Source organism: Antennarius striatus, chromosome 9 (assembly GCF_040054535.1).
Source record: "Antennarius striatus isolate MH-2024 chromosome 9, ASM4005453v1, whole genome shotgun sequence".
Lineage (NCBI taxonomy): Eukaryota > Metazoa > Chordata > Actinopteri > Lophiiformes > Antennariidae > Antennarius > Antennarius striatus.
Genome location: NC_090784.1, coordinates 7,401,910 through 7,416,459, shown reverse-complemented (window position 1 = coordinate 7,416,459; position 14,550 = coordinate 7,401,910). Strand labels below are relative to the sequence as shown.

Below are 14,550 nucleotides of genomic sequence, written 5' to 3'. Positions count from 1 at the left end.
TTAATGATCTTGAACTGGTAAATTTTGGAATTGAATTTTTATTTTGATGTTTGCACCAGGAGGCTCATTAATTCCAACATTATTGTCTTACAGATTACGAAAGGCTACGAATCATAGGTCTGATCTGCGCCTGCTTGTTGATAGCTGGAGGAGTCGGGATAATAATTTGTAAGTCCTGACACACACACACATCAATCCAACAGTATGGTTAGCCTATAAACAGAGTTGGGATCGACATAAAAGACATTAGTATTCATGCTGACACACACAGACAGATTAAACTAAGATAAATACATTTTAAGCCTTTTTGATTGTTATATATTTTTTATGTTTTTTCTTTATTCTGGTATATTTTAGCAGATTGATCTAATCAAGCTAGTTTCATTCTGTTAAAAGTAATTGGAAAATTGTATGTGCAATTTAATTTCCACAAACTGTCATGTTTGTGCATGTTCAGACTCAGGGGTTTGTTGTGGAGACATGTCACAGCAGACACCTCTGAGAGATGCTCTTCCTGTAGGGACTGCGTGTCGTCTTTCCCACAGACTGCACATACAATTCAAATGAAGTTGTTACAGCTAATTTATATACCTTAGTATTATAAATGTAGTTTCCAAAAAAAAAACAAATTGAACTAAAATAAGACAAATCAACTCAATGTAGGAAATATAACTGGATCTACATTTTAAAAACCTCGCGATCACTTCACAAAATTAGAAATAATTCCATAAACCATATTTTCCCATGCATCAAATTGTTTGTGAGCATGATTTCTCTTTGCGAACCAGAGTCATAAAAAAGACACATCTGTGTATTGAAATGAGTTCAGTGACACCTCCTGCTTTGTCTTTACAGATAACAGGTGTACCAGGAGGGAAAGGTTTGTCTTCTCATTTGTTTTATCTACATAATTTACTGTCTGCTAATGCTAATTTAATGCATGGCCTGTTCTCCCGTTTGGTGTCTGTCTCCTATTGTTTCTGTGTCTTTCTTCTCAATAACTGCTCTTGCTCTATCCTTGTAGAAAAGTGGAAGATGATAACAGTGAAATCTGAAACCCAGCCTGTCAAACCGGTTTGGAGCAGGGAGAAGAGCTGAAAGACAATGCATGGAGACATGAATGATGGGGGGTGGGGGTGGGGGGTAAACGCACCATTGCTAGTGATTTTAGCTTATCAAACCAGAGGACAGCAATACAGTAAAGTTATGTGCTGCTATATATTATGAAAGATATGAATGCAGTCTCATATGCTTACATGTATGAAAAGGTTCAAATAAAGGACCCCCCCAATCACGTTTTCCTACTTTCAAACCTGCTTCTTTGTTGACATGTTATTATATATATATATATATGATGCATATTAACCTCCATTACATATTCAGAGCGTCTCACATACTCTGTTTAGTTCAGTCTCTACCAGGATGCTGCACATAATAACAGAAGTAAAGCATCAATAAGAACATAACTTGTAGTTTAGTCATTCAGGTTTTCTGCTTTGTCCTACAATTAAATTTACACTCAGATTTTCCCTGTGGTCGGCCTCTTCATTACAGAATTTTAAAAAAATATAAAAAATGTTTTTAAAAAATTATATATATATATATATATATTTATATAAAATGTGTGCTCTTAAAATGTTATATTACACTATATTTTATTACGACTTTTCAGTTTCTTATTACAGCTGTTGCGTCGTTTAGTACCCTGATGTGTAAACAGTTTATAATTTACATCTCAACGCGTCGGCAAATTTCCACCACTTCGTTCTCGTTAACCGAATATTTATAATCTCCTCCTCCTCCTCCTGGCCCCTGTCCTGACTCTGGATCAGCTTCCACTCTTCTCTCGACTCCAGCAGTCTTGTGTTCGTCTCACAGGATGGTCCACATAAACTGATCCTGGATCAGGACTCAGTGAAAGCAGAGCGGTTTTAACTCGGCCCCTTTTCTAAAACTGAGCCAACCTGTTGAGCGTCTACTGTAGGACAGGCAGGGTGTTGGCGAGCGGTTCGGAGACTAGTTCTGTCTCAGATTTCCGTGTGTTCGGGAAAAAATTCTTGTTTCTACCGCTGAGAAATACAACAAACCAGAGGTAAGTGCTGAAGTCAAGACGGATACTTGTCCTAGAAGATGGTTCCATCAAGTGTTGTTCTCATTTGAGGAAAATAGTTTATGGAGTTTATCAAATATGCTGGTGAGCATCTTTCAGCTGGTTAAGCTAGTTAGGCTAATTTTAAGAACACGTTTAAGGTTTTACTGAGTTTATTACCGGTTTATTTTTTTTGAATGAAAAGTGTTGCTAATAAATTTATGTCTTTCAAATTATATGAATCACTTCGCTTACTTTAAAATAAAATTTAAAAAAAAACTTGATCCAATGTTCCGGAACTACGTCTCGGAACATTGTTCTCAGCACTACATTTAACACACAGTTAGCTCTAATCCCATTTTGTTGTCTGGTTAGTCCTCACGAGCCCACCAGCGCGAGGACCACGGAGCGGCACGCGCCCGTGGGCCAACGCGCGTGACCGCGGGCCAGTCTCCCTTACTGCGTCTGGTCTGTCCTGCTGGCGACTTGAATGGCTGTCGTTTATGTCGGTAGAAGTTTATGGCCTGTTTATTCTGACAGAAACTTGTTGATCAGACAACAGAGCGAACTCGTGATGAAAGAAATGAGTCACAAATACAAACAGAGCAAATGAAGAGTTTACTTGTGGAATTGTCCAGTGTGATCGTTCTGTTACCTGCTCCACTGAACACACACTGGAGGCTGGAGTGAGTGAGGAGGCTGATAAGAGCTGTGCTGATAACTGCTGTGTGGCACCAGGACACAGTGTCTAACTGCAAACACTGATAATTTGTTGGATTAATCAAATTGAGCATGTAGGTTAGTCAAAAAATGTTACTGCATCTTGCGTCACGTCAGCATTATCAGATTGTAATCCGTCAGCGTTCTGCTGACTGATTATGACTAATCCTGTCTGGTTTCTTAATACTATTTGCACTTTTTACTCTTTGTGCGGTTATTAGGCTGTAATGTGTGAGTAGTTAAAATCGATCCCACATTAGAAGCCATTCAAGTTTTGATATGGATGTAATGTAGATTAAACAGTTTTGCTAGAAACACATGTTTAATTTTAGTTTCGTTCAGTCTGAAATTAGGTTTTGGATGTTGATGCATTCTGAATTCCTATAAAAATGGTTTTGAAGTCAAAATTACATATTCAGATAAAAACGCCTGTAGTTACTGAAGCATGGAATGTGTGTGTGAAGGAAGTGTCAGAGAAAAACTGGCTCAACTGTTTGTGACAGCGGCAGAAACACTCCAGGGATAAAGGTGGGGGAGAATGAGCCAAAGTAATGCAACTTATATATAATTATAAGAAAAATTCCATTTAATTTAGGTGCAAATAATTTAAAGGCAGTATTTCATCTGAGTGGAACCTGTGTGTGAAAACTGGAAACAAGGTTTTGATCACAGAATGCTTGCCGGTTTGGGCTCGTTCTGGGATTCTGCTCACATTGTGAAGCAAATTTCACAGTATCCATCTAAATGATGAAGGACAGTCAGATTTAGACACAAACCACACTGAATTATTGCTTTTGATGGATTGAAATGCACCTTAACGCTCCCAGATTAAAGAGGAACAAAGTGAGCCTGAGATAGAGATGACAAGAACAAAGATGGTGTCAGTCAGAGTTGTCTTTGGTCTCTCTGGTAAAACAGACTCCTCAGCTCTCCTCACATGACAGCAATTCTTGACTATTCTTGAACAAGAAACAGGAAAAGTTGAGAAAACAGGTGAACGAAGTGAGAAAAAAAAAGGGGGAGAGGTGGGACACATTTGTCCTCACCTTTCATCAGAGCAGTTTGTCGGCTCACATAAATTTAGAAACCTCAAGCAGAATCCATTGATTCTATAGAGATGGTGTGACTGACCTCCAGTGTGAGCAGCCACACAGCTAGAATCTGCAGCTATCACATCAACCAGTGCTGGTAATAAACAGTTTATAACACCAGCTCCACGTTCAACACAGACTCATTCAGATGTAGGCATCTGTGCTTATAACATGAGTGATCATAAATCTGGTAGCTGAGGGGAAACACAACCCGGCTTCATCTGCCTGACTTGGAGGGAGGCTCTTGAGGCTGCTGCTAGCAGTTTAGCACTAGCCTTGTGGCTCCTATGTGTGAGTCATGGCTGTAGAATGCTCCACTCCCTCTGCCCTCCGTCTGTCTCCTTAGGTCCTCTCTCCTTCCCCCTCTTTCATAACAGCACTCTCTCCTGACTTCCTGCCTCCCTTCCAGGTTGGAATTCTTCTCCTCCTCTCTCTGTCATGCGTTCCTACCTCCCAGCTTGATATCTGGTTTGTTCTTCCCTTTCTTGTCCTTTTTTCCATTGCTCTTTTCCATCATGAACAAACTGTCTCCACTGATTCCCCACCCTCTTCCTTTTTATCTCAGTTATTCTTCCTCGTTATGTGTAAATGGAATCAGCATTCTACTTATTATCTTGTTGTTTAGCTATTAAGCAGGAATTGAGATTTATCTTGTATAACATTTCAACAAGCTCGCTGATGTCGAACACTTTATTTGTGACATTCCAGAACGATGTCAAATACTGTAGTAAATTTCTTGGTGTATTGATGAAGCAAAACAAACAAATTAAAGTTACATCTGCAAAGTTAAAAACAAATAATTCATGGAAGAGAGTGAAACATTGTTCAGTGTCTCAAGTTCATGACGTTCCTCTGTCCGTGTTTGTGTGTCAGAAAGGATATGCTGAACTCTGGAATCCACTGCTGCTAATTTAGGAATTAAAGAAAATACCGCTGAGAGGAGACAGCTGTCTTTGTAGTGCTGCACAACAATAGCACACAGACACACAAACGGGGGGGGATAGAAATAGGGACAAATCCACTGTACACACCACTTACACGACACAAGGAATATTGTTGACACACACACATAAATGTCCACACTAAAATGTAAAACACGATCTTTTGTCAGCCGCTCGCCTTCTTTGGCTTCATCTTGGTGTTTTGACAGGATCTGACAATTCCTGTTTAGACCACATTTTTAAGGGTAACTCACTAAAGAAGAAATGTTTCTTTAAAGTGGTTCTATCATCATATTTAAGGACAGTATTTTCCGCTCTATAAGGCCACTGGACAATAAGGCGCACCGTTGGTTTTTGAGAAGGCTTTTAGGTGCTCCTTATAGTGCAGAAAATACTGTATGTAAACTATTAGTGGTGGGTGGGTTTCTGTTAACAGCCTGTTGTGTGGCATCACTGGTGGCTGGGAGAGGAGGAGTGGGATTTGAAAGAGGAGATGATGTGTTTGACCATGAGATGGCATGTAGCCTAGAAAGCCTTTGCTGCACAGAACTTATGAAGAAAGGGATAAATGAGGGGAAGCTGGAAAGGACGAGATGGGCGAAGGAGCAGGGACAAGAAAAAGGGCCTAAGAAGAGGGAGTGATAGAGGAGAGAAGACTGGAAGCGATTGGAGAGGGGAGAGCTGCTCAACAAAAGCAATGTGGAGTTTTAACCACAACGCATTTTTGAAATCTTTTCACATTAAGTGGAATGGAGTGTCAGACAGGGGCAGAATGAGGGGCGCTTCGGGTTTAAAGACACAGGAAGAGAAAATAAAGTGGGGGGAAAAATTCCATCTCACTGTAAACTGAAAACAAGGCACAGTGAGAGACGGGCAGAGCAGCATGGCAGACAGAACAGAACAGAACAGAACAGAACAGAACGCTCTTTATGCCCCACAGGGGCATTAACACCACGGACATGACACCAGCCCTCAGGAATGATTGGTTTCTTATCATCAGGCTCTGCTACATCTGCTGATTGTTTGTTGTGTTAACTCTGTACTGAAACTTTAAATTAAATCAGAATGATTAATAGAGACAATCACTCAACACCCTTTCTAATTAGTTGTCCTTTAGTATGTTTTTTGAAACACTCAGTCACTTCTGGGAAAAAGTGGAATGGAGAAAATTGACACAAAAACAATTAGTCACAAACTAATCTGCAGGTTGCTGAACTGTGTGAAGTCTTTCCTTCAGGAGCGCTCCTGGTGTTTGACATTGAGCGTCATCGACTCCACCTTACACTAACATTTGCATTAGAATATGATCTTCTATTGAGAAGAGAGGCGCCACTCTCGTCTGTTCCTTACTCTGTCTCCTTACGCACTCCACTCCTGTCATTAGAACAGTCTCACCCCCACTGCCCTCTTTGTCCTCCTACTCCTGTCTGTCTGTTCCTCCACCCGTCTCCTCTCCTCTTTTTGTGTTCCCCCTGAGGTAAACCATCCTCCAGGGGTTTTTGGGCTGCTTTCCATCCTCTACATTCTCCCTGCCCTCCTCTGGGTTGCTGTGGAGAGACACCAGGAGAGAAACATTCGTGACACCGCCTGCACTCCACTTTCTCTCTTTCTGCCAAACTCCAAATACCAACAGCAGAGTAGGGGAGACGCATGGTTTTACTTTCACACTCCGTCACTGGGATATCTAAGGTCACTGATGTTTGGGTGGTCTTAAGTAACATGTACAAACTGAACTACTAAGCAGCTAAATATGTACAGTAACATCCTGACAGTCTGATTCTCAAACCTTAAACCTTGTGCTTCATAATAAAAATAGCTGTTATGCAATAAAAATTAGTCAGAGTAGTAGAACATGCATCAACAATATTAGGGTTGTGGTTTAAAGTGAGTCTGTGAATGAGGTATACAGTATGCCACAATATAGGGTGTCAAATATCAATAATTTATATGAATTTAGGAAAATGTAATAGAAAACTACTAGATGCACACATGTTGGGTTTAAAAAATGCACTTTTTATGCAATTCGGTGTGTTAAAGTGAAAATGGGACTTATGAAATGTGCTTCTGTATTTTTGCTCTTCATTATGGTCCACTCAGAGCTGAGAAGTGCAATAAGTGGAAAATCACTGATGTCTGTTATTAAGGTGTGTCTCCTTTCAGTGAATGTTTTCTCTTCCGGTCACACGTAGCAATCACCACAGTGCTGATGCTCAGCAGCTCTGTGTGTGTGGGGGGGGTGTAATAGTGCCTGTCAAGATCTGTCCAAGTTCTTTATAAACGTGGTATTGTTTAGGAGAGGGATATTAAAGATGGCAGCTTTTGTTTAATAATCATTAGGTTACAGTAAAAGTATGCTGTTTTTAATAATTACATCCCGCTTCAAAGCAGTGATGTATTGTAATTGTCAGTGTTTGTGTGTTCGTCTGTTGGTCCATTAGTCCACCAAATATCTTCGCAACCTTTGCAGAAAGGCGAAACAAAAAGCGCATTACTCGCGGATGAAAATGAGATGATGACCTTGACCATGAGAAAACTAGGTCAAGGTCAAATTTTTACTTTTGTACACTCAGGAACCGGATTAGAAAGACGAGAGAGAAGGCCAGTGTGAGTAAGACCATAGGTCAAAGTTAGTGCGCTAACCTATTTTCATAGATCAAAACTAGTGCTTTGACCTAAGCAAGTAAGTCAAGGTAAAATTTAGAATTCAGGGGTGTCTCTGCAGTCTCTGACTGCATTGGGTCCTTGTTAGCTTTGCAAAAAGAGTCAAAAATAGCGCCTTTGACTGATGAAGCTCCAGAACGCTAACCTCTTTACACTAATGTATGCTAGGAATATGAGTAGAGTGATGTCCCAGACAGAGATAGCTCTGAAGGGGGGGGGGGGTGCACTTGGATTCTTATGGATTTTTTGTTTTGTTTTTGTCTGCAACGACAATCTGATTTTAACAAAAGAATGTGGACAGACACACTGACACACAGGTATGTGTGTGCTATACATCCCTTTTGTTTGGAATCAAAAGCTAGGGCAGAAAGTCGGACAAACAGGCTTGGACATGTCGTTGATGTGATATATGACCAGAGAGATGTTGTTTTCCTGTTAAAGCTCCATTAGGGCACTTACAGTTCCATCAACATCGGATCAGGTTTCCTTATGTACAGTATCTGAGTGTGATGAGACCAATAGAGACCATTAGGACTCTCTAAATTCAACTAGATACAGTATCTGTGTGTGTGGCTGAATGTTCTTTTTGTTTAGTTTTGGCCCCTCAGAAAACACAGAAAAGCTCAATGTTGCATCAGCATCAGCCTCTGGTAGGTCAGACATAGAATGTTACTGCTTGCCATTGGGCCAGGTGGTGATGATACTAGTGTGAGGATACGACTGGAGCCGTCGATTGGCCCGTCAACACACCAGTCCATCTGTTTTGTTTCTAAATGGCTTGTTAACGTATGTCTGTCTTCATCTCCACAGGAAACAGCCTCAGAGTTCAAACCTGAAGATGTCGAAGATCTGTGCTTTGGTGATGATGACACGTGAGTGAAACCGTTTGTCTCTTCATGTCATCACAGTGTTTCAGTAAAATTCTCGTTCAGTCAATTTCTCTTTTTAAAGAAACCAAACGTCTGTTTTATTTTAATATTGTTGGTATGGTAACAGTTGAATCCATAAGAGTGGCTAAATGCTTTTACTGTCAATTGTTTTTGATTGTTTATTGTTTCATTCACAGTGTAATTCCACTTCTTTTAGTTTAATTTAGTTTTGTTCTTTAGCTGCAGTTTCATTTTCATTTGAGTGTCAGTCCTTTTGAACAGAACCCAGGAAGACGAGCAAACACTTTCCTGAAGAGCCGAATATAGAATCAGGTCATGTGACCTGGTAGCTCAGCTTCCTCTTTATACGAGAAATTCTTCCTGAAGATCCATCACTTTGATCAAGTGTTTGTATTTTGGTGACACGAAGTGCCACTCAATGAAACAGAAGGCATCGGGTGGATGATTGTGAAGAGCGCCCGTCACACTGGTGGCTATCTGGTGGCCCTTTACATTACATTACATACAATCCTTATGTCTGATTGAGCATCATACATACTGTAAACCAGAACAGTATATTCTGAGGAGCATGGCAGCAGAGGAGCTCTGTGATCCTTTGTATGTCGACTTTCAGGGGGATTTTTTTACTACGGACTACATGCATCTATTTTTAAAATGCACAAAATATAACGTCACATTTCTCATTTGATGGTCATTAATAAACAGAATGCTTCGAATAGTGTGTGAACAGTGATGGTGATGAAGTGTGCCTCTCTGTCTCTCTTGCAGTTGTGTCACTGGTGTTTGCAGAAGAACAACACTGTAAGTTCAGTAGATTACACTAAACCCTCAACTAGAATGCACGAAAGTTCTTCTTTCAGAAACAACTATAATAAATAAAACAACCACATCAGTATGTCTACTCCATTTTTGCTAAAACCTGTCTGCAGTGTTTGAAAGGCATCGATTTGATGCTGGGGCGTGTCAATCATTAATGGGGGAATCAAACTAGGCCAATGTGTGCGCTCATCTCACTCAGTGCTGTTGACTTAATGACGTCACTGTTAAACAGGGGATTTTTTTGTGTGTAAATCCTGATGTGTCTGTTGTCCAAAGGGACTAACCCTCTCTTCTCTGTCCCTACAGTGGAAGATGACCCATTTACCTTTGGTAATTCATTCTTTCATCACTTGTTATTACTACTATCTTTACAGTCTTTTCTGTTAGTGGATTTATCTGCGTCTTTGAAATTAAGGACAATTTGCTGTAAATGTCTCTCTTTCTTACTCTCTGAAATTTAGATTTCAGGTTTTGTGCATTAATTCACTGCTTGTACTTTTCTTGTCTTTCTTGTAGTGTTTATTTGTGTTAGTTATATGATATATGATTAGATATAATAATATATGTAATAATAGTAATGATTATACATGTACAGTATGTTACAATTTATATGATAATTTATGGTGTAAAATCTTGTTACAATTTTAACATATTTGAAAACCTTCACGTCTATGCAGATTACCACAAACTGCGTGTTGGAGGCCTGATCCTAGCTGCTGTCCTCTGTCTCATTGGCATCACCATCCTCCTCAGTAAGAAACACATCCTTCTCACACACACGCAAACATGCGCACACACACACACACACACACACACACACACACACACACACACACACACACACACACACACACACACTTAAAATAGGATCCATGCAGTCATAATCCCTGTTTACAGCAAATTCCCACAATTTTTCTGTAAAGTGTTTCCATTAGACCAGTTTTGCTTTTTGTTTTTAGCTCAAACCAACTAATGCCAGGTTGACAACATCCCAGCAGTAAAGGTGTGACATGGAACAAAACACGGGAGGAATGTTATGCATAAAGCATGTCTGCTTGTGACAGTGCTTTCTAGCAATGGCTGGTTATCTGCGCATCATGTATAATTTGATGCACACCACGTAAAAATTCAAACAGTGGTAGATTCTTGTGAGCAGCAGCTTTTTGTAATCATAAACTGAACAGAAGAGTGAAGAACACTGAGGTGGAAAAGTTCCAATCTTAGATCCTGCAGATCTTCTGTGTGGCCTCAGTTTTGTCTGATTTCATTGAGTAGAAGAGTAAACAGACTCAGACAACTTTTAAGCTCATACAGATCACAGAAAAAGTGAATGTTTCTCCTCTCTTGTTCCAGGTGGCCACTGCAGGTGCAAGTTCAAGCAGGACAAGAGGTGAATTCATCATATATTTGTGTTACAAAACAAACACTTAAGCTGTATTGTCACATTGGTGTTTATTATAACTGCTTTTTGCCTCACCAACTTACACCTTATATTGCAGCTAAAAAACATAGTTGACTGATTCATCCTCTCTTCCTCTCTCTCTGTCTTTGTCTTTGCAGGAGGAGGACAGGAAGCGCTGCTCAGCAGATGCTGTCTGAACAAGGTAATGCTAATATTTCCTTTACCAACGATGAGACACTGTTTTAAAAGGCCTACAAAGAAGATTGTCGTCAGCCACAGACAACAACTAAACAAATTTCCTTTTTTAAGGTTATATCACCTTAGTTGTTGTTGACAAGTAGTCCATGTTAAGTCATTCCTAGAAGCAAAAAGCAAGTAAAGTTGTAAAGTTAAGACACAGAACCTCAGATATTCAAGATTGCCTAACACAGTTGACATCCTTCCAAGGTCTAAAGTTATATTTACTCTGTCCATCTGTTTCACTGTGAACAGCCCCATGTCTCTCTCTCTTACACACACACACACACACACACACACACACACACACACACACACACACACACACACACACACACACACACACACACACACACACACACACACACACGCACAGTTTGGAAAGATCCCACAGTGCCAAGGACCTCACTGTTCAACAGGTGGTGTAGCTGTAGGTAACAGGCAGGTGGATTTACAGGCGCTTCCTATTCTACGTTACATCTACCGATAACAGGTGCTCTCTGGGATCTGATAGTCACACATATCCAACATGGTAGAGCTACATATAGCGTACAGTATGGATATATTGTTTGTATTCATATTGTATATACGGCTACATTTTAGGAGCCTCCCTAAGTCATTTAAGGTTAAATGGAAGTATAGGGGTGACGTTCGTTGAGTCCATTGAATGTAACTGGTCATTCACTGCCCTTGATGCTGGTCCCAGCGTGGCTCTGCGGTCCCCCCCTGTGTGTGGCTGCTCTCTGGACGCTGTCCCATGGCTGGCTGAAACTCTTCAACTCTTTTGCCTCCGTTCATTGGCGTCCATCACTGGACTTTTGTCTGACCTCTCACCTATAAGCCATCTAGCATGGTTGAACCCGTCGGGGCCTTAAAAGCCCCCACCAGTATGGCATACAGGGTCCTTGAGGCATTTAAGCCTCTCCACCCTGACAAGGATGGTTAGATGTAAATGAACCTTTTAAATCAGTTTATATAGCCACAGTCTGAAAGACGTGACCAGGTTGTTCATTATTTGCATTTTGTGGAACATCTACGAGCATCCTAAAACTTTACCTTGTATGTTTATATCTCAACGTTTCAGGACTGATCACCTTAGAAACAGGATGTTGGGAATCTGAACCTGTAAACTCACCTTCCTGTTTTCCTGTTTGCTTCCAGCTCGCTCCTGTGACTGCTAGACGTAAACCAGAACGCACACTGACTTCTTAAACCTGCAACCAACAAACAACACAGCGGATCATCGGCAGCATTTCCAACCAGAGCCTTTTGTTTTATTGTCAGACGGCGACAGATGGGTTGTGTGTGTGTTGACCTGCTGTGAGGTGTGCTGTTTTCTGATTGATGGCTGAGGGACCGATCTGCAGCTACACCGTCACACAAACACACTCGCACCTGCTCACACAATTTGTCACGTTTATTTCAATCATTTGAACTTTATTTGGTATTTAGAAGTTTAAAAGGCTTTCATATGAAGAAACATTCATCCGATTAAGGATTATTCGTTTCAGTTCATCATTTGTTGTCGATAAGATTTGATTGAGCTGAAAGTGACTTCTACTTATATGTTAATAACAAGCCGATCACCAAAAACTTCCTGAGAGTCCACAAACTGTAGATGGAACTGACGTCTGGCTGTGCTTCTGTTTTCTGTACTGTACAGTCTGTCTCACATTAACGTTGATATTAGTTGCTTAATGTGACCAGCCTAACCCACTGTCCATGCCTTCATGTTAAATATATGAAATCCATGTAGTCATGAATGTTTCAGGTGGTGTTGATAATTGATGTTATCGGTTAATCTCTATGTCTAGCTTTGTGGAGGAATGTAGTGAATCGAACTGTTCAGAAATATGGAATGATGTCATATTTCTATAAAAGATTTATTGAAACAAACCCTTAGTATGGAGTTCTGTGTGTGTGTGCGTACGTGCGTGCGTGCGTGCGTACGATGTGGTTTCTGGGGATGGAGGTCAATGTTGTATTGTTTTGCTGACAGTAGGTGTTTTAACTCCTCTGTTCAGATGGTTTAACCAGTGTGAAACCGTCTGTCTTCCCTGATCAAACCTGGACATGACTCCTCAGAGCAGTGACCTGTGTCTTTCAGGTGCACGTGGACTGCTGAGTCTTCCTGAGGAGTTGACTCTCCTATGTCGACTCGTAAGGTTTAGCAAACATTAACGTATGTGTGGACACAAATTCACGGGTATTATGATTTACTAATAAATATAAAATATACACTTTCAAACCAACTACACAAAACGTTTATAAATATATTGAGATTATACAGTATGTATAATGTAAACTATGTCAAAGACCACTGCGGCATGACAGCAAGGAAAGAGTAGGAGGAGATAGAAAGAGTTCAATAAAGAGGTAGTCCACACAATCAGAGCAGGAAGGGACAACTGAGGAGGTTGGTGCACCTCCTGCTGGATATCCCCACCTCTATATTTGAATAAGCTCACTTGAAAAGTCTCACACTCACGCTGTCACCAACTCCACACATTACCTGTCAGTCAAGCACCCGACCAATCACGGAGCATCTGCCAGAAGGAATCACGTGAACAACATGGCTTCAGGCATCTGCTATGTTGGAAGAAATAAGTATACATGGACTTCCCAGTTAACATAATTTTATAGTATCATAATTGTTCCAACAATTTTCATGTTTTTGAGCAGAAGGTCCAAACAGCAGGAACGACACAGAAAACTAGAACGAATTCTGAGTGAAACTGACTGAAAGAATTGCGTCACGAAAAGAAAAGTACTACTTAGCCAGAGCCAATGAATGCCAAGCACAAAAGTAAAATCGCCAACAAAAAGAAAGGTGGGGCATTCAAAAAAGTATCCTATACATTCAGTGGGTTAAAGCCTATCAACCAAAGGTTGTCAAATAGATAAATACATTAATTCTGTTCCCAGTCATTATTTACTATCTATCTTACTCCATAGAACAAGGTAGCTATTTATTCTTTTCATATGTTTGGTATGAAGTCTGATATTATTGTTTTATTGTGGAATTTCCACGGGTTCCCGCTAGTTATAATATAACTATAGCATTCAGATATTTATACAGTAATTTAAATGTAAGTACTCACATCTTTATGTGGCTATCAACACAAGAGTACAGATAAATTCTCAGTTTAGTTCAAGCACAAGGAGTAGTATAAGAGCAGTGTGTAGCATCTTGTACAAACAACAGCGCCCTCTGCAGGACAGGAAGACTGAAATCAGAACCTGTTCACTGCACCTGAACAGAATTTGTCATCATCATGAACAGATGACATTACATGACATCAAAGATATGTTAAAAAGACATACACTCAAAGGCTTATTTATGCCTTTGATACTATTCATTCTTTTTTTTTTTTCAACATGCCAGGTTAGAATTACCAACTCACATTAACCAGGAAGGACAAAACACCAAAGCCATTGAAGTCCTGTATTTTCGTTTGTTAGGAATGTACAAAAGGGCACGAGTTTGGTTCAGGAGTCTGTCTGAGAGCAACACAGGGGTACCCCATTGAACTCAACATGAATATGAGCAAGAATGATGATGTGACCGTTTTGGTGACTAAGAGGAATAGGAAAACACTCTCTGCAAAGGGAGTCAACGGTCAAACATGAACCCCTCCTGGAAGCCCAGAAACATCAGGGAACATTCAAGCCATCATGGAAATACAGGGCTTTAAATATT

The 14,550-nt window shown here is 40.3% G+C and overlaps 1 protein-coding gene across 1 annotated transcript; it reads left to right on the top strand.

Annotated features, from left to right (window-relative positions):
- Positions 1-1,897: 1,897 nt before the first annotated feature.
- LOC137601846 (FXYD domain-containing ion transport regulator 3-like) lies at positions 1,898-12,746 on the top strand. The gene is made up of 8 exons (XM_068324290.1): positions 1,898-2,092; positions 8,313-8,374; positions 9,161-9,193; positions 9,518-9,541; positions 9,889-9,963; positions 10,565-10,601; positions 10,772-10,815; positions 12,012-12,746. Exons 2-8 carry the CDS (start codon positions 8,341-8,343, stop codon positions 12,029-12,031), a joined length of 267 nt encoding a protein of 88 aa, XP_068180391.1. The 5' UTR covers positions 1,898-2,092; positions 8,313-8,340; the 3' UTR covers positions 12,032-12,746.
- Positions 12,747-14,550: the final 1,804 nt, after the last annotated feature.

Excerpts from the sequence above, each read along its gene's own strand:
- LOC137601846 (XM_068324290.1), top strand. The coding sequence starts at position 8,341 with ATGTCGAAGATCTGTGCTTTGGTGATGATGACAC. Across the intron at positions 9,194-9,517 it reads GTTTGCAGAAGAACAACACT|TGGAAGATGACCCATTTACC; the intron begins GTAAGTTCAGTA and ends CTGTCCCTACAG. Across the intron at positions 10,816-12,011 it reads GCAGATGCTGTCTGAACAAG|CTCGCTCCTGTGACTGCTAG; the intron begins GTAATGCTAATA and ends GTTTGCTTCCAG.